We start from the raw sequence: 25,853 nt of genomic DNA, 5'->3' as shown, positions 1-25,853 counted from the left end.
TCACTCGATTACAGACCTAAAAGTGGCAATTCTTCAACAAAAAAACTTCGAAAACAGACTCCAACGAGAGACTGCTGAATTGGAATTAATTTGCAAACTGGATACAATTAACTTAGGCTTGAATAGAGACTGGGAGTGGATGGGTCTTTACACAACGTAAAACTATTTCCCCTTGTTTATTCCCCCCCCCCCCCCACTGTTCCTCAGACATTCTTGTCAACTGCTAGAAATGGCCCACCTTGACTATCACTACAAAAGGTTCCCCCACCCACTCTCCTGCTGGTAATAGCTCACCTTAAGTGATCACGCTGGTTACAGTGTGTATGGTAACGCCCATTGTTTCATGTACTCTATGTATATAAATCTCCCCACTGTATTTTCCACTGAATGCATCCGATGAAGTGAGCTGTAGCTCACGAAAGCTTATGCTCAAATAAATTTGTTAGTCTCTAAGGTGCCACAAGTACTCCTTTTCTTTTTACAAGAAACTGTTTTGCTTTTTTTAAATCCCGTCAAATTTACCTGCCTATGATTGTGATCTTTTGTTACAAGAATAATTTTTCATGTGTTGCATTTTTAGGTCAAATTGAAGATGAACAGCCCCAGTAAAATATGAAAGACCTGTTTTTAACTTTTTTAAAGAAGATTCTATTTATGCTAATTATAAATCTTAATTTCCTTGTTTTTAAGCACTCTTTTAGGGCTGTCGATTAATTGCAGTTAATTCATACGATTAACTCAAAAGAATTAATCGCAGTTTTAATCGCCCTGTTAAACAGTAGAATGCCAATTGAAATTTATTAAATATTTTGGATGTTTTTCTGGCCTTTTATATATATTGTAATCTATGTTGCAATTGAAATCAAGAGTATATTATTTTTTATTACAAATATTTGCATTGTAAAAATGATAAAAGAAATATTATTTTTCAATTCATACAAGTACTGTAGTGCAATATCTTTGTCCTGAAAGTGCAACTTACAAATCTAATTTTTTTTTGTTACATAACTGCACTCAAAACCAAAACAATGTAAAACTTCAGAGTCTACAAGTGACTGAACTTCTTGGGGGACAATTGTATGTCCCCTGCTCTGTTTTACCCGCATTCTATATATTTCATGTTATAGCAGTCTTGGATGTTGACCCAGTACATGTTGTTCATTTTAAGAACGCTGTCACTCTAGATTTGACAAACACAAAGAAGGTACCAAGGTGAGATTTCTAAAGATAGCTACAGCACTCGACCCAAGGTTTAAGAATCTTCCAAATCTGAGAGGGATGAAGTGTGGAGCATGCTTTCAGAAGTCTGAAAAGAACAACACTCCAATGTAGAAACTACAGAACCTGAACCACCAAAAAAGAAAATCAGTCTTCTGCTGATGGCATCTGACTCAAATAATGAAAATGAACATGCATCAGTCTGCACCTCTTTGGATGGTAATCGAGCAGGACAGCATGGACGCATGTTCCCAGGAATGGTGGTTGAAGCATGAAGGGACATATGAATCTTTAGCGCATGTGGCACATAAATATCTTGCGACGCCGGCTACAACAGTGCCATGAGAACGCCTGTTCTCACTTTCAGGAGACATTGTAAACAAGAAATGGGTAGCATTATCTCCTGCAAATGTAAACAAACTTGTTTGTCTGAGCAATTGGCTGAACTTCAAGAAATAGGACTGAGTGAACTTGTAGGCTCTAAAGTTTTTTACATTGTTTTATTTTTGAATGCAGGTTTTTTTGTACATAATGCTACATTTTAAAGTTTTTAACTTTCATGATAAAGAGATTGCACTACAGGTGACTTGAGAAATACTATTTTTGTTTTTTTTTACAGTGCAAATACTTGTAATCAGAAATAAATATAAAGTGAGCACTGTACACTTTGAATTCTGTGTGGTAATTGAAATCAATATATTTGAAAATGTAGAAAACATCCAAAAATATTTAAATAAATGGTATTCTATTATTGTTTAACAGCGCGATTAATCGTGATTTATTTTTTTAATTGTTTGACAGCCCTACATTCTGTATGTGTGACATACTTCATGGTGCTGAATCTCCTTGCATCACGATTTTAATGCACCGAGTATATTTTCTCTTTTTTAAAAAAAATAAATCCAGAACTAGCATTTTCAAAGTATCAAAACTATCAATCAAACGATTTAACAAGACTTGGATTGAGAGATCACTTTAATTGGCTGCTAGTTGTACGTTTACATACCGTAGCACAAAATTTCAGCCGGAAAAACTCTTCCGGAGAAACAGGTTTAATGAAAAGGATTAGAGTCACAGCTTCAGAGAGACTTCCTTGTTCTCTTTAGGGTATTTGTTTTGTTTGTTTTACAGTTTCCAAAATCAAGCGCAGTGGAAACTCTGTGTACATTCAGATAGTTGAAGAACCCCACTGACTTCTTCTGGTGACTTGTTCACTTACAATGTTTTTTCAAACCAAGTAGTCAAACCATCAGGATCGGGGAGCAGAACTTGCCCCTAAGGTAGTAGTGCTGGCTCTTTTCATAGCTTGTTTTTTCTTTAGGGGATTTTGCTACTCTCTCTTGAAATGTTGCAACCTTTTATACTTGCTGAGAAAGAGCATATTGTTGAGCATATTGTACTTGTAGGGGGAATTCTGTGCCAAAAAATTAAAAATTCTGCACACTATATTTGAAAATTCTGCATATTGTATTTGTGAAAATAACACAATATAATTATGCCAGTTACAATTATTTTGGTAATTTATTTCAAAATATCTGTCCGCAAGTATGTCTGTACCAGAATCTTCTTTTTTTGTCTGCATTGTTAATTTTTTTTTGACAAACAGATTCCTGATTATGCATATTAATATAGAACTTTGTATAATTCATTTAAAAAAACGCCCTCCTTATATTATATGTTCTATTGAGATTCTGCATGTGACACCTCTGATTAAAACTGTAGGATTTTTAACCTGGCAAAAAGAAAGCAAATTGGAATAGCTTAATAAAACAATGGGAGAACACGTAGTGCAAATCATCCACAGTTGGTAAAATTGGTTTTCCAATTCAAGTATCAACTTACTTAATATGATTTTTTTTACCAGCCTACCCAATCTTGATAGAGGCTAATTACCAAGAAACTTGTGAAATTTGGATTATCACTAGCCACTCTGACCCTGGTTAATTAGTTTCCATGATATTGTATTCTGAGCACTTGAGTATCCTATTTTTAATTTTAAAAATAATGAAATCACAACAAGGTCAGTAGTTATGAATGAATATTTACTTTAGAAAAAACATTTTTTTCCTTTTAGCAAAAAGACAGTTTATAATATGTGTTATCATGTATTGTCCTTATTTCTTAACACGGTCTGTTTTCAGTTCTGTAAATAGGGCATGCAATTATAAAACAATTAAAAACAACTGTTACAAAGTGCCCTTAGTCCAGTAAACAATTTTCACAGGTTAAAAACAATTGGGTCAAGTTTTGTAAGAGTATTTTTGGCAGCCTCCGTTTTTGGGTGCTCAGCTTGAGATCTTGAAATCCGATTTTCAGAAAGTGCTAAGCATCCGCCTTCTGAAAATTGGGTCCCTTTAAGGCAAGTGTTCTCCAACTGTGTCCCGCCTGGGGTGGAGTGGAATATATTCTGGGGGCAGGGGCGTGAGAAGTGTTGGGTGGGGGGGAAACGTACGGCACACATTTTACCCAAAGCAATGAATGATTAGCAAAGCTGATGCGTCCAAACATATCAGGTCCTCAGATGGTGCTGTGCATTTGACTCTAGATGGACTGTGCATTTTGATGGATTTCTGTTAAGCTTGCACAGCATTATACAAAGTTGTCGCCATCTGTATGTTTTGCTAGGATGTAGTGTGAACATTTAATCATAAGTATCAACGGCAATCGTAGTTTTGCTTTTCCTCTTATTACAATGGATGATTGGCTCTGTTTGAATTAATGCGTTACTGTTTTTAATATTTAGTGAGAGTTGCATGTTGATTTTTTGTTTTATCTGTGTATGTACTTACGTGGTGGGGGGATAAACTATTACAGACACAAAGAAGGGGGACATTTGAGAACCACTGCTTTAAGGTGTTTCAAATTGGGTATCCAAAATCACTAGTCCCTTTGGAAAATCTTGGTCTTAACATACAATAATTAACCTGCTGTAAATTGTCTCCCTATCACTGGATTTTATTCAACCAACTCTGTATTATTTCATTAAAGGTGATTGCAATCTGTAAGTGTCAAGACTAATGACAATTCTGGGTTAACAACCATGAAAGCACCCTTGTTACTCCCAACAAGCAAACTTTCATTGGCCGTCTAAAGTAATCGGCACTGATTCTTTTCAACATGAAAATGTTACGGGGTGGGAGAAGGAGCAGGATTCTTTTCAGAAAGCATCAGTAATAATGATTTCCCATTTTGCCCTTCTTTGTTACAAAAGGTGAGGGTGAAGGTAGCCTCAAAGCAGTGTACGAATGCTGATTTATGTTAAATCATTACATTGTTTCACAGAGATCTCTATTAGAGCTGTTTAGTTGGTAGTTAGAAGATAAGTTTTCTCAGCATTCATCTGTTAGGATTTAGTTTATTCCTCTGTAAAGGTTAAGTCACAGATGGATTTTCCATACAAAAGCCATTTTCCCAACTAACTTTGTGTAACTTTGCTATCTTTTAAGCTGTATAGAAAGCTGGTTTATCCAGATATTTTCCACATCTGTTTGTAATTCCTTACTTCCTTGGCAACTCCTAGTGCCCTCCCATTCCTTCTGTGGTCATGCTCCGTCTGTAGTTTGCCGTAACATCTCTGCAGCTTTCACCATCTTCAGAAAAAAACGTGTAGTCTAGAAGGGAATAATGGGGTAAGTGTGTTTTGCCCGTCTGTGACAGGGCCATGCTCTGTCCTGATGCCCCAGAAACTGACCCACTTTCTTCTTGTATGTAGGCTGCATTTTATTCTAAACCAATTCACCAGCCCCAGTAGAGTGCAACATCACAGTTTTAACCTTTGAGATCTCAAAGTGTTTCTTTCAGCCCTTCTTTGCTAGGGCCCTAAAAGGAGAGGTCTCCCTCTCTCTAAGGAGTGCCTTCATTCTAGACTCAGCTAGTCATGTCCTCCCCCGCCCCCCCCGCATAACACTTCCTTCTTGGCTTTTATCAGATTGTTCAGGTCTAATTGTTGAGGTCTAATTAGTTCCTTACCTCCCTAGTCTCTCCTTCTGATTAGCTAATTATGCAATCAGCAATTACTGGGGGAACCAATTCAGGCTACAGTGATCAGAGTGCTGACCCACCTGTCACATCTCAACACTCTGTCACGCCACCAAGTCAGTCTTAACTGGCTTTAGAGTGCACTGCTTCGAATAGTGCAGTCTACACTCTCACTGCGTTGACCAAAGTAGGTTGACCATTTGGTTTGAAAAAATAAAATTAGGTGGCTTGTTCTCTGGCAAAAGCAGCAGGGTGCTTTGCACAAATTTTCAGATGAGGTCTTTCACCTTTATGTTGTTATCCTAATAAGCCAAATCAATCAAGATAGTGTTGAGCTTCTATTTGATATGTTAAGACGAGGCAATACAGGATATAGTGGTATTGTTAAAACCTTTCCAGTAACTCTACAAATAAAATATCTTAATATTGTTCAAACAAAAAGGAAACTAGTAAAAACTTATTTGAGAATCAAAGTGGGTTCCAGACAGACACATATCTATGTAAATCGAGTAAATGTGTGGTTTCAGAGGGAAAATGTTTCTATGTTAAATTGTAAGGCCAGAATGTGACTCTTTCCTGGGGTTCTGAAGGGTTTCTCATATGTTGCCTTTGTGCTGATGATTCATATTGTTCACTAAAGATCTTCTGAAGCTTCTTAACTTGCTATTCCTTATTTATTCATTGTAAGATATTTGCACCAGCAGTTTATCAGTAAATACTGAAGTAACTAAAGAACAGTGGTGTAAAATATTCATCAAGAGCAGGGTGGACTTTTGCTTTTAAGCATGAAGAGAGCCTATTTTAATGTCTATATCAGTGGCTTCCCAATGCAATTTTAACAGAACTTTGGCTTCCATAAACTGAAACGTAATTTTTTTTATTAAGGAGAAAGGTCTTTTCCTGTTAGTTGCCACAAAAACATTCATCAAAATTTATTCTGTTCAGCTGACTTTTTTTTTGGTACAGCATTTTAGTTTACTATTATAGAAGAAAAGGAGCAGTGCTGCTTTTGTTTTTTTGGGTAACATCTAATGACTTTCTTGTGCTTTAGCTTTTAGCACTTAAGCAAATCTCATTTCTCTTTAACTCTGCTTTATAAAAAGTCTTAAACGTCACAAGCAATTGGATAAGGTGAGGAAAAATGAACACAAGAGACTTTACTGGAAGGGGAGCTATTAATTGCTGACTTGTTGGCCAAATAAATCATAATTATGTAAAGCTGACAGACCCAACAAAATATTCATGTTTGGAATAATAACCAGAACAGCATGACAAAAATTGTCAGGATGATGGTTTATAAAATGGCTGCAGATAAGTTATTACTCAGTGGCTGCACAGGAGTTCCCTCTGAATTTAAGGGAAAGATTTAGGCAAACTGCCCAGGGATGTCCGCTAAAGTCTTGTGCAAAATAAAATCCAATTCTGTTTCATTAAACATGCAGTGAAAGCAGGATTTCTTTTACAAACATAAGCCAAGACTGTAGCTGTCCACAACATTTCAGTCCACATTTTCCATGGCAACATTAACGTCTAAAGCATGAAATATCAAATTCTAGGCATGCACCCACTGCATTTTTTCATAGACTATTTTTCCATAGAGTTTAAGTCGAGAAAGGAGCATCAGATCATTTTGTATGACCACCCAGTATATCACAAGCTATTATATTTCCTCCATATACCCCTATACTAAGCCCAAAGGCTTTTCTTAGAATAAGGCATTTCAGTCCTCAGGATACTAAACTGGCAGAGAACAGGACAGACTAAAGTATCACCAGTGCTTGAGGCCCCTGTAATGACAGGAAATTGATTAGGTGAGATATGTCTGCATGATCCCAGCGGCCAACCTCACTCCACAATGCAAGGGAAGGAGGAGAAACTCCCAAGGGCCCTGCTAGTCCTTCCCAATCTAAATCTGGCAATCAGTATGTGAGCAAGAAGCACCATCCAGGCATCTAGAAAGAGGAATTTCTGAACCACCTCAAGAGCACTGGTCCATCCAAACAGTGTCCTGTCTTCAGCTGTGGCCAATCTCTTATGCCTCAGAGGAAGGGGAGAACAAGTAAACCCAGAACACACCTAGCCAATTATGCGTTGGAGAAAAAAATTCCTTCCTGACCCCTGCAGACAACCAGCTGAAGCCTGAAGCATGAGATTTGATTATAGTCTATCTCATGACGTACAAGGCATAGAAAAGAATGTTGTGTAATTTAACCCAGCTTTCAGATGTTGTATGACATGCATTTCTATCTCTGAAGCCTTGTGATGAGTTGGTCCTTAAAACTGCTGCTGATCCCCTTTGGTTAGCAATGCTTTTTAGACAAGGTCCAAGACTGAGACATGGCAAAGCCTGACCCTCTGACCTATATAGAGAAATATTTCTTATAACTTCCCTTCTGAATAGTTAAAGGCAAAGAGTGAGAGACAGTGAGATCTTATGTTAATTTGAATGTGCTGTGATTGGCACAGTAGAAGAACTTAGATTCATAGATTTTGCCAGGTAACTATACTTACTGTACTTTGCTTTTAAAATGTCTCATCTATAAAATAAACTCAGGTGCTCTAGTATTTAATGAAGACTCAAGACAATAGAATCACAGGATCAGTTCTGGATTTCAAACTTGCTAAATTTCAAGGTGCTTGGATCTGAGATTTTGGTTTGGGCTTATCTCAGTTTTTAAATAACACCAGAGTTTTGAGGGGTTTTCATACATTGTTGTTGTTGTTCTTCGTTGGGTCTTTAAAGTATTTACATGAAAAATGCTCCCTGCAAGGATGGTGAGTAATTGGAACTTGGTTGTGTTCTGTGTAAAGCCCAAAGCAGTTAAAGAATATTAACTTTCCTTAGCAGGTTAGGATTTTTGTTAGTTTCTAGGTTGTTAGAATATTAATTTTAATTTGCTATCTACATATTGTATAAAGTGACATGGCTGCCATAGCACTGTTGTAAGATTGTTGTAAAATGGCAGTGTCAGCAATCAAAGAAGTTGGGCATTTTAGGGGAGTCTATGCATCATAAGTCCAGCTAGTGGAGGAAATTGATGCCTAGATTAGCTGCTTTAAGGAATTTAGGTTTGAAGAAAGTACGAGAAAAAGAGGAGGACAGAGAAACACTCCATGCTGGATCGTGTACTCTCAGCATATATAGTAAGTTTGCACATTACCTTAATTGCTAACCTAAAAAGAGCCATACTTTTTAATCATTATCTAAGATAGTGTAGCTATCTAGATCTACTTTCCTGCTCATATTTCCTTTTTCACATCCCATTATATTATATTTAATATGTAACTAGAGTAGAAAGGAGAAATGTCAAAAAATTGGTTTGTTTTTTTTATTTTTAAAATAATTTTATTAAGCATCATAGGAGGTGCATGTTGATATTTCTAAGAATAATGGGAGATGAAAGAACAGAATAACCAAGGGGGGAATAGGGATTGAGGAAGGCAGTGATTGCAGTTTTTAAAAGCATTTGTCAATTAGTGTGTAGTTAGTCTTGTGTAATGCTGGGTTTTTTGGGTTTTTTTCCCCCTATAACTGTCAGGGTTCATTGAACCCTGCTGATTTAGAATTGCCAGCAAGTATCTTGTACATAATTAGGTCTCCAGTAATTTGTACATAAACAAACATAATTGGAAAATGTTCTTAGATTTTTTTTTCCTGCACGCAGGTTGTTCCATATGAGTCAGCAGCACCTCTGTACTGAATTCTGTTTGTTTCTCTGGACCTCCCCTCAACAAAGAGAAGGTTGAGGAATTAGCATAGAGAGTAGATGAGCAGGCAACCTGTGTAGTTCATGGCAATCTGGAATCTTGAGACTTTTATACTACATTTTGTTTAATTTCCCTATATTGCTTATACTTGTATATTTAATTGGCTTCAAGGAATCTTGTCACACTTTGTTTAAAGTATTTTTAGTGATTGACTGAAATTGTAACTATACTCATCCAGGATCTAATACTATGAAACTATAAATAGCCACATACACTGTAATTGTTCAAATGTGCTTCAGTATGTGCTGCCTTTCTTCAACGCTTATGTCCTGCATTTCAGCTAAGTCCGACATTTTATTTTTCTTTATTTAGTTGTGTAGTTTCCATTTGGTTTATTAGGAAGCTGGAAAAATTAAGGAAATCAGTCCATTCTTTATCTTTATCAGACATTTTGATTAAATGCTTCTGTTGTTTAGTAGGAATTCATTAGTCATGCACAGAAACATTTCATGCTGCAAATTCTATTCCTAGTGTGCTGAAATTTATATTGAAATGCCTTTTTGCTGGCATTGTATAGGTACCTGCTCTCATACTGAGTAGTCTCGTCCAAAATATTGATGTAATAACTTAAACAAATCTAATTACAAAACATATGTATTCCAACAATTTTGAAGGGGGTGATTATTGCTTTTTCTTAAACAGAATTCTTAAAGAAGAGTAGCACAAAACTAACATCCTTAAATTTGTTTTGCCCTTAGATGTAAACAACTTTGCCATTAAAACTTCAAGTAAGAAAAAATAAGTCAGAACATTTAACATTCCTGACCACTTGCCAAATTCAGATTCTTGTGCTATTTATAAATACCTCAGTCAGCTTCTGTTTTTTTGCCTTAAGTATTCGGTTGCATTTTGACAAGAACAGTGTTTTTTCTTATTAACATTAAACTGTGGGATGAAAAAGCTTTTAAGGCTTTTGTTTTTGTCTGCTGCTGTAAGAAAGAAAATAAATGTGTTTCAGATTAATATGTGATAATTATTGATTTCCATAAAAAAGTTCAAAGTAGAATTTAAATTAATGTTATTTCCTCTCTATTACAGTAGCTGTTTTTTTTACTAATACAAAAATAAGAGGAAGTTCAGCATGTTTAAATATAAACTCATGTATAAGTCTCAAAGGAGTTTAGAAGAGGTAACAGTGCATACTTAACTTTGCATTTTAGCAGCTGCTGCCTAAATATCTAAAGATCAGTTAAAATCTACTGCAGGCTTGTAGTTCATGACCTTAAAATTTTAGTCAGCATAGAATCACTTTGTACGTTTGCTTTCTTGGGAGCAATTTCAATGCAAAACTGATGCAAAGACAACAAAGTGCATCAGATTGGGTGCCACTCAGTCGTTTAACAGCTGCAGACAGACTGCAGCACATGTGTGGAAGCACATTGAAATCAAGGAGGCCCTGTATCCACACAACTGCCTGCCCGTGCACATTGCCAGATCAGGGTCTTCAAGGGTACCTTTTCTTTTTTTCTTTGAAGATACATTTTCAGTTACGTTCCCTATATTTTTTCTTTCCTTCTTGTGGTAGTCCATCCCATGTACAGCTGTAATAAACAAGTATTTCCTATTGCTCATACTTGGCACACTGTAAATATGAAGTAGGAAGAACACAATTACTGAATGCTATAGTCATAGAATGAGAGCACCTGCTGCAACAAGTTCTCTTTGCTACTGTCCTGTAAATATTGCTTTAAAATTAGTTGACCATTAAGGATGTTCAAAGCATAGTAGCTGAACATCAGCAGATTCAGTAGACTTTTTGCCATTGACTTCAGTGGGGCCAGGATTTCTATCTGGAACATTTAGCAGCAGTTAATTTGCTAACTGTTTTATTCTAAACATTATGTGAGACTTAAAAAAAAAAAAAGTCTAGTTAAGGGTTTTTTTGTGACACATTTTTCTCATCCCATATTTTTTCTTGAGCAGTCAACTCCCGTGCAATCTTTCATCCTTTTCTTGATTAAAATTTAGCTCTCATAATCTACAAAAATTATGGGATTTTGGTGCCTTCCTGTTGCTGTTTGCTGCAAGTGAGATGGGCGAACTGCAGTGCTCTCAAAACTGAGGGTCCTGTACCCCAGGATTAACATTTCTGGTAACCACTTTTAAATAACACTGAAGTGTGAACAATAGCAAGCATTTTTCCTCATATGTAGTCCTACTGTTTTAATAGCTATGAAGAGGGAAGATTTTTCAGAGGCACAAATGGCACGTAGACACTAATCAGCCATTGTTTTGTTTGTTTGTTTATATGTTTAAGGAGGGATTTTTTCACTGTTACCAAAAAGTGTGTCCCTGTTTTAATAGATTTCAGAGTAACAGCCGTGTTAGTCTGTATTCGCAAAAAGAAAAGGAGTACTTGTGGCACCTTAGAGACTAACCAATTTATTAGAGCATAAGCTTATGCTCTAATAAATTGGTTAGTCTCTAAGGTGCCACAAGCACTCCTGTTTTAATAGTAGCAAAGAAAACACTTTTGATTATGTTTGGTTATGTGGAGATGAATGAAAGATGTGTTTTGAAATTGCTTGTTTTTCTGGGAGTAGACTATTTGTTTTTATTCTTTTTAGGTTGCTTCCTTGGCTGGACCAGGAGGGCAAGTTGAAATAGAACAAAATTTTCTCAATAACAAATTGAAGACAATAACGGTTTATTTTGGTGACCTAATCAGACGAGATGTATCCTGAACTCAGTGCATATATACCTAAGTAAGAAATGGATCACGGTGTTCTAAACTTCCTAATAATATAGACTTGATTTCCCTTTGTCTCTAATTGATGGCTTTGGTTAAATTTCTTCTGTTTAATTTTTTTCTCCTTCCTTTTTTTGTTTAGAGAAATATGTTTTCATCCTGTTCATTGCAAATATGTCAATAAAATACTTTTATAATAAGATTTTTGACATTGATGTATTTCTTTAATTAAAATAACAAAATGAAACTTTAGTAGTTTTCATTACCAAAGATCTTATTGTAAATCTAGGGAAAGCTGCCTTCAGAATAATACATGTCACAATACCAGTCTAAGAGGAGCTCAAGGCTCTGTTCAAATATGCACGCAGAACCTAAATTATATTTTATAATAGGTATTTTTGTGTTTATCAATTTTCCAGCCCTGCATAATATTCAAAACAAATTGAGAGAGATCTAGTACTTAGTACAAACTAATTCTGGAAACAAATAATGAAAATGCAGTTTCTCTGAAAAAATAAAGAGTTTATAAAGATCTATGGTCCATGCTTAAATAATTAAACAGAATAAGCTACTATATGGAAAAATCTAAAAAAGACTTACCAAAGTCAGAGTTAAGCAGCTCTCAGTTCAGCTGGAAAACATTTATGTGGTCACTGTTCATCACCCTAGGGTCCACAGACCTGTTACAAGGGGTACTTCAGCCTGCGTGCGGCTTGTGGGCAGGACCAGACTTGTCAGTTGCTGGGAGCAGGGCAATGGCCTTCCCCCTGAAATTCCCTCCAGTGTATTTGCCTTCCCAGTGGCCAGTTGTTCACCCAGCCCTCACTGCTTCGGGACCTTTCTGAAGGAAATTTGAAACTTTATTTCAAATTTCTAACTAACAGTGTGACTCACTGATGTGTCTGATTCCCAGTCGTGTCCCAGGGCTGCGTTTGCCTTCTGGGAAAACTGTCCTCTAACTCGGCTTCCTCTTCTGAGGTGTTTGCAGTGGCTGTGGCCCTGCAGGCTTCAGAGAGAAAAGCCATAAGCACAAGGAAAGGTCTGTGTCTTACTCCCTTTTATTGAATGTCTCATTGGGGAGCTCAGCTGGCTCTGTGGGCAGAATGTGGTCCCAAGCCAGGTAGGGTTGGCTTGGCCTCCTGCCCTGGGAAGGAAAAGAGGCAAGCAGGATTGGAAATGAACTGGTTCCAGGGCAAACAACCCCCCTCACCCATCTCTGAGGGGAGAGAATCTAGAAGGGCAGTGTGCCAGATGGAAGGTTGCACCTGAGTCCCTATAGACCACATCAGCAGCCACATTCTGTGGTGCTCAGCCATCTACTCCCCCTTCCCTCAGGCTGTAGATGGAGGGCACTGGACACCCCATGGGACACTGCCAATGCCAGGAAGTGTGGTAAGGGGCCTTTGGGCCCAGCTCCCTCTCCTTGCTACCACTTCTATATCAGACCTCCAGGATCTCTATTGATATACCTAACTGAGACCTCTAGGGGAAATGGAGACCCATGTGGCCCCCGTACAGTAGAAAGGGGTAGAATCTCTGAGTTGATTCTTGAACACCAGTATCTTCCCTGAAAGATCCCAAGGGGACCTTGTTGGGGAGAGAAGACGATAAATCTAGCTTCTTTCAGGCCAGGGGATTGCCATCCATTTATTTTTCTGAAGGAATGTCTGAGCCAAATGTTGCTTCTCTCTCAGAAGCAAGATCATAGGGACTGTGACACACAAGCCCATTTGTGTTCACTACTGTGTGTCCGCAACTCTTGTCAGGCCCGACATACTCACTACACATGCCACACTGTTGTCATCATCTATATCTAAAAAGATGTCATGTAAGGCAGTGGTTCTCAACCCAGGAGAGAACTCAGGACTGGGAGGGTGTTGGTGTCACCCTGCAAGCTGGTGGAAGTCAGGGTGAGGCCATTGTGCTGTGTGCACACTGCTGGTGTCAGGGCTCCGAACCAAAGCTGTGCAGCACAGAGGCACCCAGGGTTCCACAGCAGACAGTGGCAAAACCCCTTCCTGGTCTGGGTTGAACCCCAGGATGTCACAGGAACAAATTCCAGAAAGACTAAATCAACGCTGGTTCTTTTGTTCACCTTCATGTAGTGCAACATGGTAGATAATTCTCCATGAATAGTCCCCCTGCTCACCTTAGAGTGCAGTATGGCAGATTCACAGAGAGAAGACTAAGCAAGAGATCTGTGCTAATTCCACTGGATTCGCAAGATTAGCTGTGTATAGTACATCAGTAGATCGTCCGCAGGTAACACAAGTCAGTGCTAGGGGAATTTTGGATAGCTATTGCAAAAAGCTTTATAGCCAAAATAAATAAAGAGAGAAAACCTCAGTTAAGTCTAGTCTACGCTAGCAATAGGAGCATATTTTGGTGTCCCTGAAAAGAAGGGGGGAGCTAAGAGGTTGCCAGAAATATGAATATTAGCAAGCGAAAGTTGCAGAGAAGAAACACCAGTGTACTAAAGTTAGGATCAAACCCAGCAAATTAAGACTACTCAATAAGATCAAAAGCTTTCTCCTCCAGAGGAAGTGCAGCTGCTGAAGCAGACATTTTTACACAATACAGATAACATTACTGAAAGTGCTTGTACCATCAGTTTGTTTCTTAAATCAACCTAATCACTGGATATTGAACGTTATTACTGTGAGATGGGGCGGCTGCCCCTCACTAGTATGTAAGGGGTTAAAGCCACTCTGGGGAGGCTGCGCAGGAGGCAGCCAATAAGGAAAACGCTTGTAATGCCAGCCAATTAGGAGAAGGTTTATTGGAGGAGTCAGTCAGGGCCAGGCTGGCTCATATAAGAAGGGGCTACTGAGCAAAGCGGAGTTTTGAGGGAGGAGGATGGGCTGCTTAGGGGGCTGGAGCACCATGGACAGAGCAGCGCTGGGCAGGGTCAGCAGCGTATCAGAAAGCTCCAGGTTGATGGCTGCCAGACTGAGGCGCTGACACAAGGGCAGAGGAGCTGCTAGGGCTGTGGGGGAAGTGGCTCAGGGAAGGAGACAGTGGAGTTGGAGGAGGGAGCTGCTGGCTATAGAGTCCCTGGGTCAGGGCCCGGAGTAGTTGTTGGGCCCGGGCTCCCCATTTCTCCCCCCCCGCCCGCCCCGGGCACTGAGGAGAGTGGCCAGTGCATGGACTGCAGTCTGCCACTGAGATGAGTGGCTAGAACCTGAACTGCAGATTGCCACTGAGGCAAGTGGTTGGGCTGAGGCCTGTCAGCCCCCCGGAGAGGGGGAAAGAACCAAGTGGGACACAGCCAGAGGGCTGTGTCGAGAAAAGGACAACATGGTCCGGGGAGTTACGTGGGTCCTGGACGAGAGATAGGAGTGACAATGGGTGAGACACCACCACCAGAGGAGGGCGCACTGGCAACCCCGAGCCAATTCCCAGGTTGACCAGCAGGAGGATCCACTGTGGTGAGTCAAACCCAGTTACACACTGTCTATTTTAGATATGAAACTAAGAAAAACTGATGTGTAGTTGCAATTGGTGTGATTTTTTTTTCCACTAAGGCCAGGCCCAAAGCCTCATCCTAGTGCCCAGTCTGAGTAAGAGGGGACGTGCACTGGGAGGTTGTGGGAGGAAATGCTCAGCAACAGCTACCACAGTGCCTTGGCATTTCTACCTCGCTTGCCTTGCCCACTTCCACCAAGCTCTGTATAGTATCACAGATGACAAATGGGTTCTAGAGATCCATAAGTCATGACTACCCAATCCAGTTTCTGTCCTTTCCTCTTTCCCCATCCCTCTTTTCAGAGACCTGCTGGATCTCCCCTTTGAGCCTCTCTCAGAATGCTGTTTGTGCTACCTCACCCTTAATATGGTCTTTGTGGGTGCCATAGCGAGGCGAGTGAGCAAGCTTCAGGCACTCACGGCTGAACCTCTCCATACATAATGTTTCACAAGGACCTGGTCGTAGGAAGAGGTCTCAATAAGTTTTTGTTCACATATAGTCTTAGAGTTCCATTTGAACAAATCAATTAATGTACCTGTCTTCCCTAAATCTCCTGCTGTGCTGGAGAGAAGAAACTGCACTCGCTGGATGTTCCCAGAAACTTACTTTATTATATCAATAGAACTGAACTTTTCAGACTTGTCTCCTCATCTATTTCTAGCTTTAGGTGGCCAAACAAAAGTTCAGCCTCCTTCATCACAGAGACTATCCAAGTGGATAACTCGCTGTATCTTGACTCATCAATTGCCTAGTGTACCCCTCCCACAGAATATTAACGTTCACTTTACAAGTGCTCAGGCAACAGCCACCAACTACTTCAAGAATGTGCCAATATCTGAGAGATGCAAGGTGTCAATAAGGAGTAAACCACTGACCTTTGTCAAGCTCTATGACTTGGACGTAGCTTCCAGACCAGATGCCAAGTTCAGGAGAGCAGTATTGTCAGCTGTTCGACTGATGCAACTGAAGGTTCTTATTCCCACCATCCAGAGGGGATGCTTGCTTGCCAGTCATCTACAGTGGGATCCACATTGAATCATACTATAGGATAAATAACTCTTCTTCAAGTAACTTTTAAAAAAAAAAAACCAAGGAGGAATCCGGTGGCACCTTAAAGACTAACCGATTTATTTGGGCATAAGCTTTTTTGGGTAAAAAACTCAGTTCTTCAGATGCAAGATGTGGTTCTTTAAGATGATGTTGTTCAGGTAGATCCCAGGACCTACCTTCTCTCCCTACTTTCAGAGTCTTCAGCAAACACGGGCTTTAAATTGTGAGGGAAATGAGGAAGGGTTCTGCTCTTTATGCCCTTAATCCGGGAGCACCAAGCGATGTCCATGAGCCCTCATAGACCTCACTTGGTGCTCCCGGATAAGGAGCATAAAGAGCAATGCTATTCAGAATACTCCAATCTGATGCTAATGAGCCTCATGTGGATCCAGAGTGGAAACCACCCTGACGACAACATCTGGAAGAAGATTTACTGTTGGGTAAATAACCGTTGTATCATGTGTCAGGGGTTTTAGATTTACCTGGAAATAATTTGCTAGCAGTTCACCAGCCTAGTTTGTATCTGAATGTTTTTTTGACATTACTCTATAAAGAGGGGGATAAGAGCTGTGAGAGAAGCTGGAGTTGTATGGCTATTTAAAGGTGAACTGTCACGCAAAAAAATAAAAATTTGGGGGCAAGTATTCTTTTTTTGTACAGTGCCTTGCACAATAGATTCCTGGTCCATGCACACGCAAACAGGGCTGACGTGACCTTTGGATATATAAACAGGGGAGTAGTCACTAGGAGTAGGGAGGTGATTTTTACCTCTTTATACAGCACTGGTGAAACCAGACTGGAATGTCTGGTATCCGCATTTGAAAAAATTGACACAGGCACAGAAAATAGCCCCAAAAATGATTTGAGAGACTTAAAGAGCTCAGTCTGTTTAGCTTATCAAAACAGATTGAGGTCAGTTAATTACAGTGTAAAAGTAGTTTGACAGTGAGAAAATACTGGGTACTAAAGAGCTCTTTAATCTAGTGGTGAAAGGCATAATTAGAACGTATGGCTGGAAGGGCCAATGCTCCTAGATTCGGACTTTGTGTAATACAAAAACCCATACTCCTTACAGTGAAAGCCACAAGATCAGACATCACCACCTCCCAAATCCATTTGGCAGCCAGAGCCACCTCTCCACAAAGCCATTATTTGCTTCCTCTCCTCTCGGAACAAAAGCATCTCCTTATTGGATTCCCTTCCACTATCACTTGTTTCCTTGTGTCTTTCTGCATTAGTTCTTTATAGACCTGCCATCAGCCTCTCTGTCTCTACTAGCTCTTCCCCTTTCCTATTCCAAATTATCGCTTTTGACAGCCCCATCACCCCTTCTGAATAAGTCACACTTGGCCTGTGCTCACTTGCTAATTCTCATCCAATCTGCATCCTGTTGCTCCACAGGAAGGTTCTGGGGAACGTGGTCTTTGTACACCTCTCTGACCACATGAAGAACATTTGAATCAAGAGAGGATGAATTCCGGCCAGAATGCTTGTTCGCTTCCTAAAACAACTAATGCAGTTCCCAGGGGATCCAGAATGATACAGCTGGACGGATCTTTCAATAATGGATCTAAATTTGTATTCACTAGATTCCTATCAAGCTCGGAATCAAATTCAGAATTGCTTTCCTCTGTTTAAAAACTAAAATTTGCTTCAGTCTACCTCTGACTTTATATCCCTCTCAATCCCCACACCCTACTTTTATTTTGACCACCTCCCTTTCCTTTCCCTGTGATTCTCTCTCTCTACCCTCTAAGTACTGAGATTGGGGTGGGGGAATAGACTTGAGATTCATATTTAGTCTGAACTAATTCACCTAATTGATAGTTTTCGTCTGTCTAGCTCAGGCATTTCTAACATGCCTGTCACTGGGATATCTTAGTGCTGTACAGTGTACTAGAGAGGGATTTTCAGGGGCTGGCAAATTTTAGATTTCTATTTCCAAATGCAACTAGTTTAAAACACTGTAAAAATGCAGCTAATATACATTATTCCTGATTAAGGACTGTAGTGAGCCAGCCAGACTCCCTGGCTCAGTACTGTTCCATGCTTTGGTTTGGAATGGGGCTCTAAAATCCATCACACACACTCCCCCTCAGCTCCAGAGTTGCAGACGCACTTTTGTTGACAGACCTCTCCCCATCTCATGAAAAGAAAATGTCAGTTTCAGCTTGATGTACTTTGAAGTGGAACAATTGCAGAGACCAGTACCACCACATGATTCAGGAGTTGTGATCTTTTATGGACTGTAGCCATCATAGGGGTGAATGGACAATTGCTAGCCAGAACAGGTAGAAATGTAGGGCCTCTGCAGCCCACTTTACAGATAGGGTCTCCTTCTTGATAATCAAATGCGCAACTTCCCATGGGAACAACTTCCTGCTAAGATATAGGACAGAATGTTCCTCTCCTCCCACTTCTTGTGACAGTATGGGTCCAAGGCTGACAAATTCATCTGTTTGCAAAATAAAAGGGCTTGAGAAGTCAGGGTGAAACAAAACAAGTTCCTGGATCAGTGGCTCTTGTAATACCTGGAAGGCTTTGTCACAGGCTTCAGTCCAGAGGATCTTCCTTGATTAAACGTCTTTCTCCAGGGGCAGCAATCAGGCAAAGTCAGGGATGATCCACCTACGGTTTCCTGCTAGCCCCAGAAGCAGCACATTTGTTTCTATGTAGCAGGGAATCGAGCATTCTGACAAAGCCTTCACCTTTCCCACCAATGGGCATAAACCCCCCCTCTCCCCGCTTTCCTCACCCCTCCCCCGCACTGTTTTTCAGGTAGTTCACAGTTGGCCAAACAACATTTAGCAGGATTGGCTGTCAGTCCTGCTTCCTGGGGTGCTTGTAGACCACTGTGAGACGTCTCAGGTTGTCCCCCCAGGTCTCACTATAAATGACAAATATAATTGAAATAAGTGGCCACGTACTGCCTGTGTGTTCATAACACTTTTTCCATTAATTTTCGGAACATAGTGGCGGCCCCATACAGACCAAAAGGCGTGGTTGTAAATTGGAATAAATCCATGGGTGTATAGAAGGCAATCTCCTGGGATTTGGGGGTCAGGGGGATCTTGGTCAGATTGAGAGTGGATATATACCTGGCAGCTTCCAACCTATCCAGCAAGTCATTGACACATGGCATGGAATAAACGAACTTGGATACTGTGTTCACTTTTCAAAAGTCAATGCAAAACCTTGTTGAACTGTTTGGTTTGGACACCAGTACTATCGGACTTCACCGCTTCCTGTGTGACTCCTTGACAGTAATCTGGGTCAACATATTCTGCAGTTCCTGCCACACTGTTTCCCACATTCTTCCATGCTTTTCATCCGGGTTTGGATTTTATATGGTGAGACACCAGGTGAGGCCAACCTTGGGTTGCGGAAAATATGGACGGGAAGGTTCTGAGGAGTTGATGTATTTTCTGGTCCTGCTCCCGTAGTAACGCTTATCTGATTGTTATTGTCTCTGGGTGGGGAACCATCATAGCCTGGGGACTGAGCTCAGGAGGGAATGGAATGACAAAGAGTCCCTCCTGCTCTTTCCACACTTTCAGCAGGTTAACATGATATATTTGAGCAGTGTGATGCTGTATGGAACATGGGTGACCATTTATGATATTGTTGATACCAATATTATAAAATTGCAAGGAATATGACCAGAGATATGCCATGTAAGGTATCTGAAAATGTTATGATTTGCCAAGTATGATGATTTGTTTATATGTTTGTATCACCTTTGTATTGTGAGTTATAGATATGTATGGTATATCTGTATTTCCAAACTTGTACTGTGCATCTGGGTGACACCCCTAGACAGACTGTCATCAGCACTGCCTAGCCTGTTCAATGGCCCATCAAGGGTCATCAACTGTACAATGGACCCATTGAAAGGAACCAGGGGGTACTGCTTATGAGTTAGCAAAGCATGTAGTATGCCTGTGAACAGAGAATCTAAGGCTTTTCCATGCCATGTGCTGTGAATCATGTGTTTGGGACACAGGAAGTTCAAGCCATATGGCAAAAGGAATATAAAGGGCAGCTGCATCTTTTCCATTTTTGTCTTCATTCCTGCTTCTAACCTCTAGAGTAACTTTTCTATTAACAAAAAGAAAAGGAGGACTTGTGGCACCTTAAAAACTAACAAATTTATTTGAGCATAAGCTTTCGTGACAAGTGGCAATTCTTCAACAAAAAACTTCAAAAACAGACTTCAACGAGAGACTGCTGAATTGGAATTAATTTGCGAACTGGATACAATTAACTTAGGCTTGAATAAAGACTATATTTTCCACTGAATGCATCTGATGAAGTGAGTTGTAGCTCACGAAAGCTTATGCTCAAATAAATTTGTTAGTCTCTAAGGTGCCACAAGTCCTCCTTTTCTTTTTGCGGATACAGACTAACACGGCTGCTACTCTGAAACCTTTCTATAAATGAAGCTCTGAACAAAGGACTCAGTGACCCATTCTAGTTGTGGATGTGTTCCAGAGGGACTTTCAAGCCAGCAAACTCACCAATAGTGCTAAGAACCTGACTCTCCCTCGACCCCTAACAGGTATTCTCTGCCCATTGTCTGACTACACCCTCAAATCTATTAAACTTTGCATTCTGACCCCCATTAACCTGCAGTGAGACCCATTTTGGGGGGGAAGGAAAGGGGTCCCTTCTTGTGGACTCTAGATTCCACCTCCCAGACCTGCCCTGAATTGCAGTCCATGTATAGGGAATCCCATTGGAAGTGGCCCAGTTGTCCACACATGAGGCAATTGCCAGACAGTGTAGGGCCTCTGTTGCTTGTCTCCTTCATTGAACGGTGTTCCTGTGAAAGTGCCTCTAACCAGGCTGAAGCCTCCCTCCTGTTTCATCACTCTGTGGGGTTGAACTCCCAAGGGCAGTCTCTGCTCAGTTGGCCAACCTTGGATTCGGAAGCCAGATTTCTCTTGTACCTCCCCTTCTTGCCCTTCTCTGCATTGGCCATGGTTGAGCTAGGTATTTCTTTGGTATTTCTCGGACCAGGTCTGGCAGACTGCATGTAATTTTGTCAGTGTCACTGCCTTTGGAAGACTCTATGGTTGGTGTCACACCACCAACTTCCATACTCTGGGTGGGAGAATTTGGAGAAACTGCTCCAGCTCGACTCTTTTTGCCACCTGCCCCCTTCTTTTTTCTTTTTTTTTTTTTTCCTTCAGGCCAGAGCCACCACCAGCAATGTTCCTTTAGAGTTTGGGCTACCACCCTGGGTCAAGCTCTGGCCAAAAACCTCCCCCACCGGAACCTCTGGCAATGGGCCTCACCTGAAATGCCAAAAGCAACTGGGATGGCCATCTTTGAGTAGGAAATACTCCTGTGTTGCTGTCACATCAAGACTTTGGTATACAGCCTCAGCCATCCCTCTGAGATATGGGCAAATCAGGACCGCCCAGCTCTCCACCAGCCAACGGTCTCTAATGTTACTAGGAACTCTTTGGGCTCAGCATCTGGTCCCATATTGTTTCAAAGGGAGGTCTGGAGCCAGGCTGATGTTAGTTGCTCCCACTGGCAGATTAGCGGCAGGCTTTGGGGCTGCAGCAGCATCACCTGCTCCTCCCTCGGTTGTGTTGCCAACTACCTAATAAGCTTGCTGCTGTTGTTGCTGCTGAGCCTGTTCCTTTTGTTGCATTGCCAGTTGTTGTAGTAACCAAGTCTGTTGTTGCTGCAGATTCTCCACAACCCATTTCAGCAATGTGTCAAGATGCAGCTCTACAACCCCCTTCACTTTTTATTCACATGCCTCAGGCTCCTTTCTGGCCCGAGGACACCCGCTTGAATTCTCCATCAATTTTGTACTGGTGGAGTTTGATAGCTAGCTGGCTTTGTGGTCAGGCAGTGGTTTCACGTTTCTTTTCAGTCTGTCCATCCTGAAGGGCACCCTGTTAAGTCATATACAGAGGGCCTCAGTCTCTCCTGTGTGTCCCCTCTTCCTCTCAAGACAGGGGCAGCAAGGGGGACCCAGGCCCTCCCACTCCACCAGATCCTGACCCAGGACCCTGCTCCCAATATCCAGACTGCTCATTGGTCCATGCTTTGTCTGCCAAAGGACAAGACCATCCCATTCTTTGGGGCCTCTTGTAGGTTCTTGACACCAAAGAAGTGTGGGAGGAAATATGGACCACTGCTCCCAGAGTGGCCTTACCAAGGCTGCAGTTGCTCTGCTACAACTCCAAGCATCAGCCTCATTTCCTGGTGCAGCCTGTAACTCTTTCCTACCTCTGACTCGGCTTCCTGTGCCCTTTTCAAACTGCACCTCCACCAGGAGCATGTTCAGCAGCTGGGGAGGGGCGATGCCTTCCTGACCCAGTACCATGCCATGCCTTCCTCTGGGTTAGTGTGTGATCCGTAAACCCCATCACATGGACAAAATTTATTTCTCACAGTGTTTCCTTAATTACTACCTCATTGTCTTGACTGCAGGAGTTTGGAGTTGGGGAACAATCGCATGATCTATCAGCTAGCCAGTGACACTGGTATCCGTTGAAGTAAATTAGAGTTGTGTAGCATGGTAAAGTCTGCCACTAGGATCTGGGATTATGATTATATAATTGGAAATCCGAGCTAAATGTAAACAAAACAATGGTATCTTTGCAATTGTGTGTCAGGTTCGGAAAGCCTATAGTACATTATTTAAACATTTTTATAATTTAAAATCAAATGACAGGAATAAATGCTGTAAAGGTATTTGGGACTTGTATTAGCTACATTAATTTTTTACTTGTCAAATGCATTAAGATGTCAAGTAATATATTCAACTAAGTGAAGGGTATAATCTATTCATACAGTGTGCAAGTACGTGCAAGGATGATACTGTACAAAGTCAGTCAGATGCAGAACCCTCAAAACACCTCAAACAGCCATATAATTTTTCCACCAACCCTCTCCCCTTTTCTAGGCCATGGCCACCTAGAAAAGGCCCTAATCTGGTGTTATGGGGTCTTGAAAAAGACAACTAAATTTGTCTGTAACTGCAGGACATTATTTTCATTTACTAATAAAAGAGCTAGGATATTGACCTCAGAGGTTTACAAAGATGTGGCTAAATCCTAAGCTATGGCCAAGCAGTGGTCAGGGAAGTTGAGGAGGCAGGAGCAAAGATGTCCTTTGCATACCCTAATCCTGGTCTGGTTTCCATCATAAAGAAGAGGTGCTCTTCCTTATGCTGGCTTTCAAAGAAACCCCTGCCCCACCCCACCCCGAGCTGCTCCAGCAACTAAGAATTGCAATGGCTAGGCCTGTTCTCCTCAACCGTACTCTGACACAGGTGACTAGAAAGGATAGGCGGTGTTCTAGGAGGTGCTATAGCAATTCTACTCCACCCAAGGATTTCCCCTAAACTGGGGGGTTGCCCAGTGACCTGCAGAGCTGAGGCAGTGCAAAACAGCTGTAGTAATGTAGAGTAAGATCTGGCCATTTGACTATTCTTCCTGTTAACCTGGCAGTTGCACAAAAATTTAGGGTTATCTTTAACATTTACTCTTCTTTTAACAAATGTACCAATAGTGGTGTTGTCTACCGGTTATACCGGTCTACCGGTCTCTGGGGAGCAGGGCTCCTGGCTCTGCAATCAGCTCTTTAGGTGCCTTTGTACAAGTCATACACAAATATATTTTCAAATGCCTTCCTTCCGGCAATCAGTGGAGGTTTTGGCCAGCCACTCTGTGGTGCTCTGAAAATGGGGAGTTTTAAAGCAGTTCTAGATACCTGTGTTTATTGAAAATCTGCTGTACTGTATGCATGCTATGTGTGTGTGCAACTTCAAAAACTCACCAGTATATGGTTTTGTGGTCTTCTGACAGGTCATTCTCTTTCTCCCTAAATATTACAAGTCCTTCTCCTCCCCTTCCAAAGTCACCCCAGATAATACAACAGCTTTCTCATGGGGACACCTGTGGTCTATGGGGACAGCACAATGAACTCATCAACACCTGGATGGAAAGAAATTCCTCATAAACAGGGGCCGTAAGGTGGTAATAAAGCATTTTCCCCATTCTTTGTCCTAACACTGTAAAGGCAGAATGTGCAGTACAGAGAAGGATGCTTCTCTGCATTTATACTACAGATTGATATACTTTGAATAAATTACCCTTGTCACATCTTAGGACACTGCCATCTAGACCTCTGAGGGCTTGTCGCATTTTTGTGCCAGGACAACCAGCCGTTCTTATTCTGGTAAATAGCTTTTGTCCCCACTCAGCTTAACTGTGAAACAGTCATGGCTTGAGAGCAGGACAGGTCCCAAGGGCTTAATTATCTTGTACCAGGTGCCATGACCTAGACAGCTGATATGTAGGGCAAAGGTGGTAATGAACTGCATGCTGAATTCTTGATATATAAGTACTTCAAATGAAACTCTCCTCAGAAAAGGTTAAATGCAGAAAGCCTTGCCCAGTGATGCCACAAGAGCTGACTACAGCAATCACACCTGGATAGGGGATTGTGTGGGTTACGCACTCTCTGGTTCAGATGTAGACTCAGAGAACCCATTTCCAGTGGACATTAGTTATCACTGAGCCTATATGTGGAGTTCCTTTTTACTGTAGAGCAGCTGGACCAGTGGAAGGGGGTATGTTCCTGGCAAACAAATAGTTAATTAGAACTCAGGCTCACACAGATGCTCCTGGGAGGGGTCAAGAAAACAAGTGTTTCAAGAGCAGGAAGTTGGAGGTTTCCTGGGAGAAGGCCAAGAGCCTGGGTAAGAAACCTTGTGCTGGGAAATAGTCTTTCAATTATTTTTTTATTATGCAATTCTCCCTGAGAATGGGACCAACCTTGTTTTTATGCTGAATTGCAATTTACAAGGGATTAATGCCCCAAGCATTCACCACAAGTACAACTAGTGAAGCCTCATGTAATTAACACTTTCCATGTGACTATGCCATGTGACTTATGGCACAGGGCTTTCCCCTATGAGTGTATGGGGAGCAGGCAGGATGCGGAAACAAATTGTATTGTGAGAGCAGGACACAGAGACCCAGCCTAGAAGGAGCTGCTTGCTGGCTAAAGCTGAACACAGTGGTGCCTGGGCTGGAGCAAAGAATCCAAGATGACTTTGTAATCTCAGCTGTGCCTGGTTTAGTGAAGTGAACTTTAGAAGTGACTATCAGTTTGATCACCATGGACCATGTAGTTTTCTAAGAGATACAGTTGAACCAAACAGTGTAGCCAGCTGGGAACTTGTGAACAGAAATAAGCTGCAATGAGGATATAAGGCCCTGGTGAAGAAACTCCAAGTGTCAGGAATGAGAAGGTGTAGCTCTGCCTGCTGAGTCTCCTGGCAGCCTGTGAGCATAGCTGAGCTGCAGCAGGGGCTCCTGATTGATGACACTGCCTGATTGGTGGAGGGAGTCCACAACTACTGTTCTCTACCTATTCAATAGGTACACCTGCAGCTGTGCTCTCCTGTGGGCCTGCCTTGCGCTAGTCCTGATCCTGGTTTGTTTGTAGCCTTGCTCCTGTTCTGCTCAGTCTGCTCCAGCTCTGATTCCAGAATCCAACTCTGACCCCTGGCTTTGGTTCCTGACTCTGGCTCTGGTTACTGGCTGCCTGGCTCTTGCTCCAGTCACTAGGCCTAACAGCCCATATCCTGGTTTGTGACACCAAGGACCAATGCTGACCACCCTACCAGTCAACTGGTTGGATGAAGAATGA

General features: G+C 41.4%; 1 protein-coding gene across 3 annotated transcripts in view; it reads left to right on the top strand.

Annotated features, from left to right (window-relative positions):
- The window catches only part of TGS1 (trimethylguanosine synthase 1), a 49,558-nt gene extending 37,712 nt beyond the window's left edge, over positions 1–11,846 (top strand). For 2 of the 3 annotated variants that reach the window (XM_073331138.1, XM_073331141.1), the window contains one exon: positions 11,532–11,846. In XM_073331138.1, coding sequence (XP_073187239.1) covers positions 11,532–11,648 — 117 coding nt within the window. In that variant the 3' untranslated portion in view covers positions 11,649–11,846. The remainder of the gene's footprint in view (positions 1–11,531) is intronic. The other variant, XM_073331140.1, reaches the window with a different exon arrangement.
- The last annotated feature ends 14,007 nt before the right edge of the window (positions 11,847–25,853 follow it).

This window comes from Lepidochelys kempii, chromosome 2 (assembly GCF_965140265.1).
Source record: "Lepidochelys kempii isolate rLepKem1 chromosome 2, rLepKem1.hap2, whole genome shotgun sequence".
Classification (NCBI taxonomy): domain Eukaryota; kingdom Metazoa; phylum Chordata; order Testudines; family Cheloniidae; genus Lepidochelys; species Lepidochelys kempii.
Note: the sequence above shows the minus strand (reverse complement) of the source record. Positions and strands in the feature narration are given on the sequence as shown.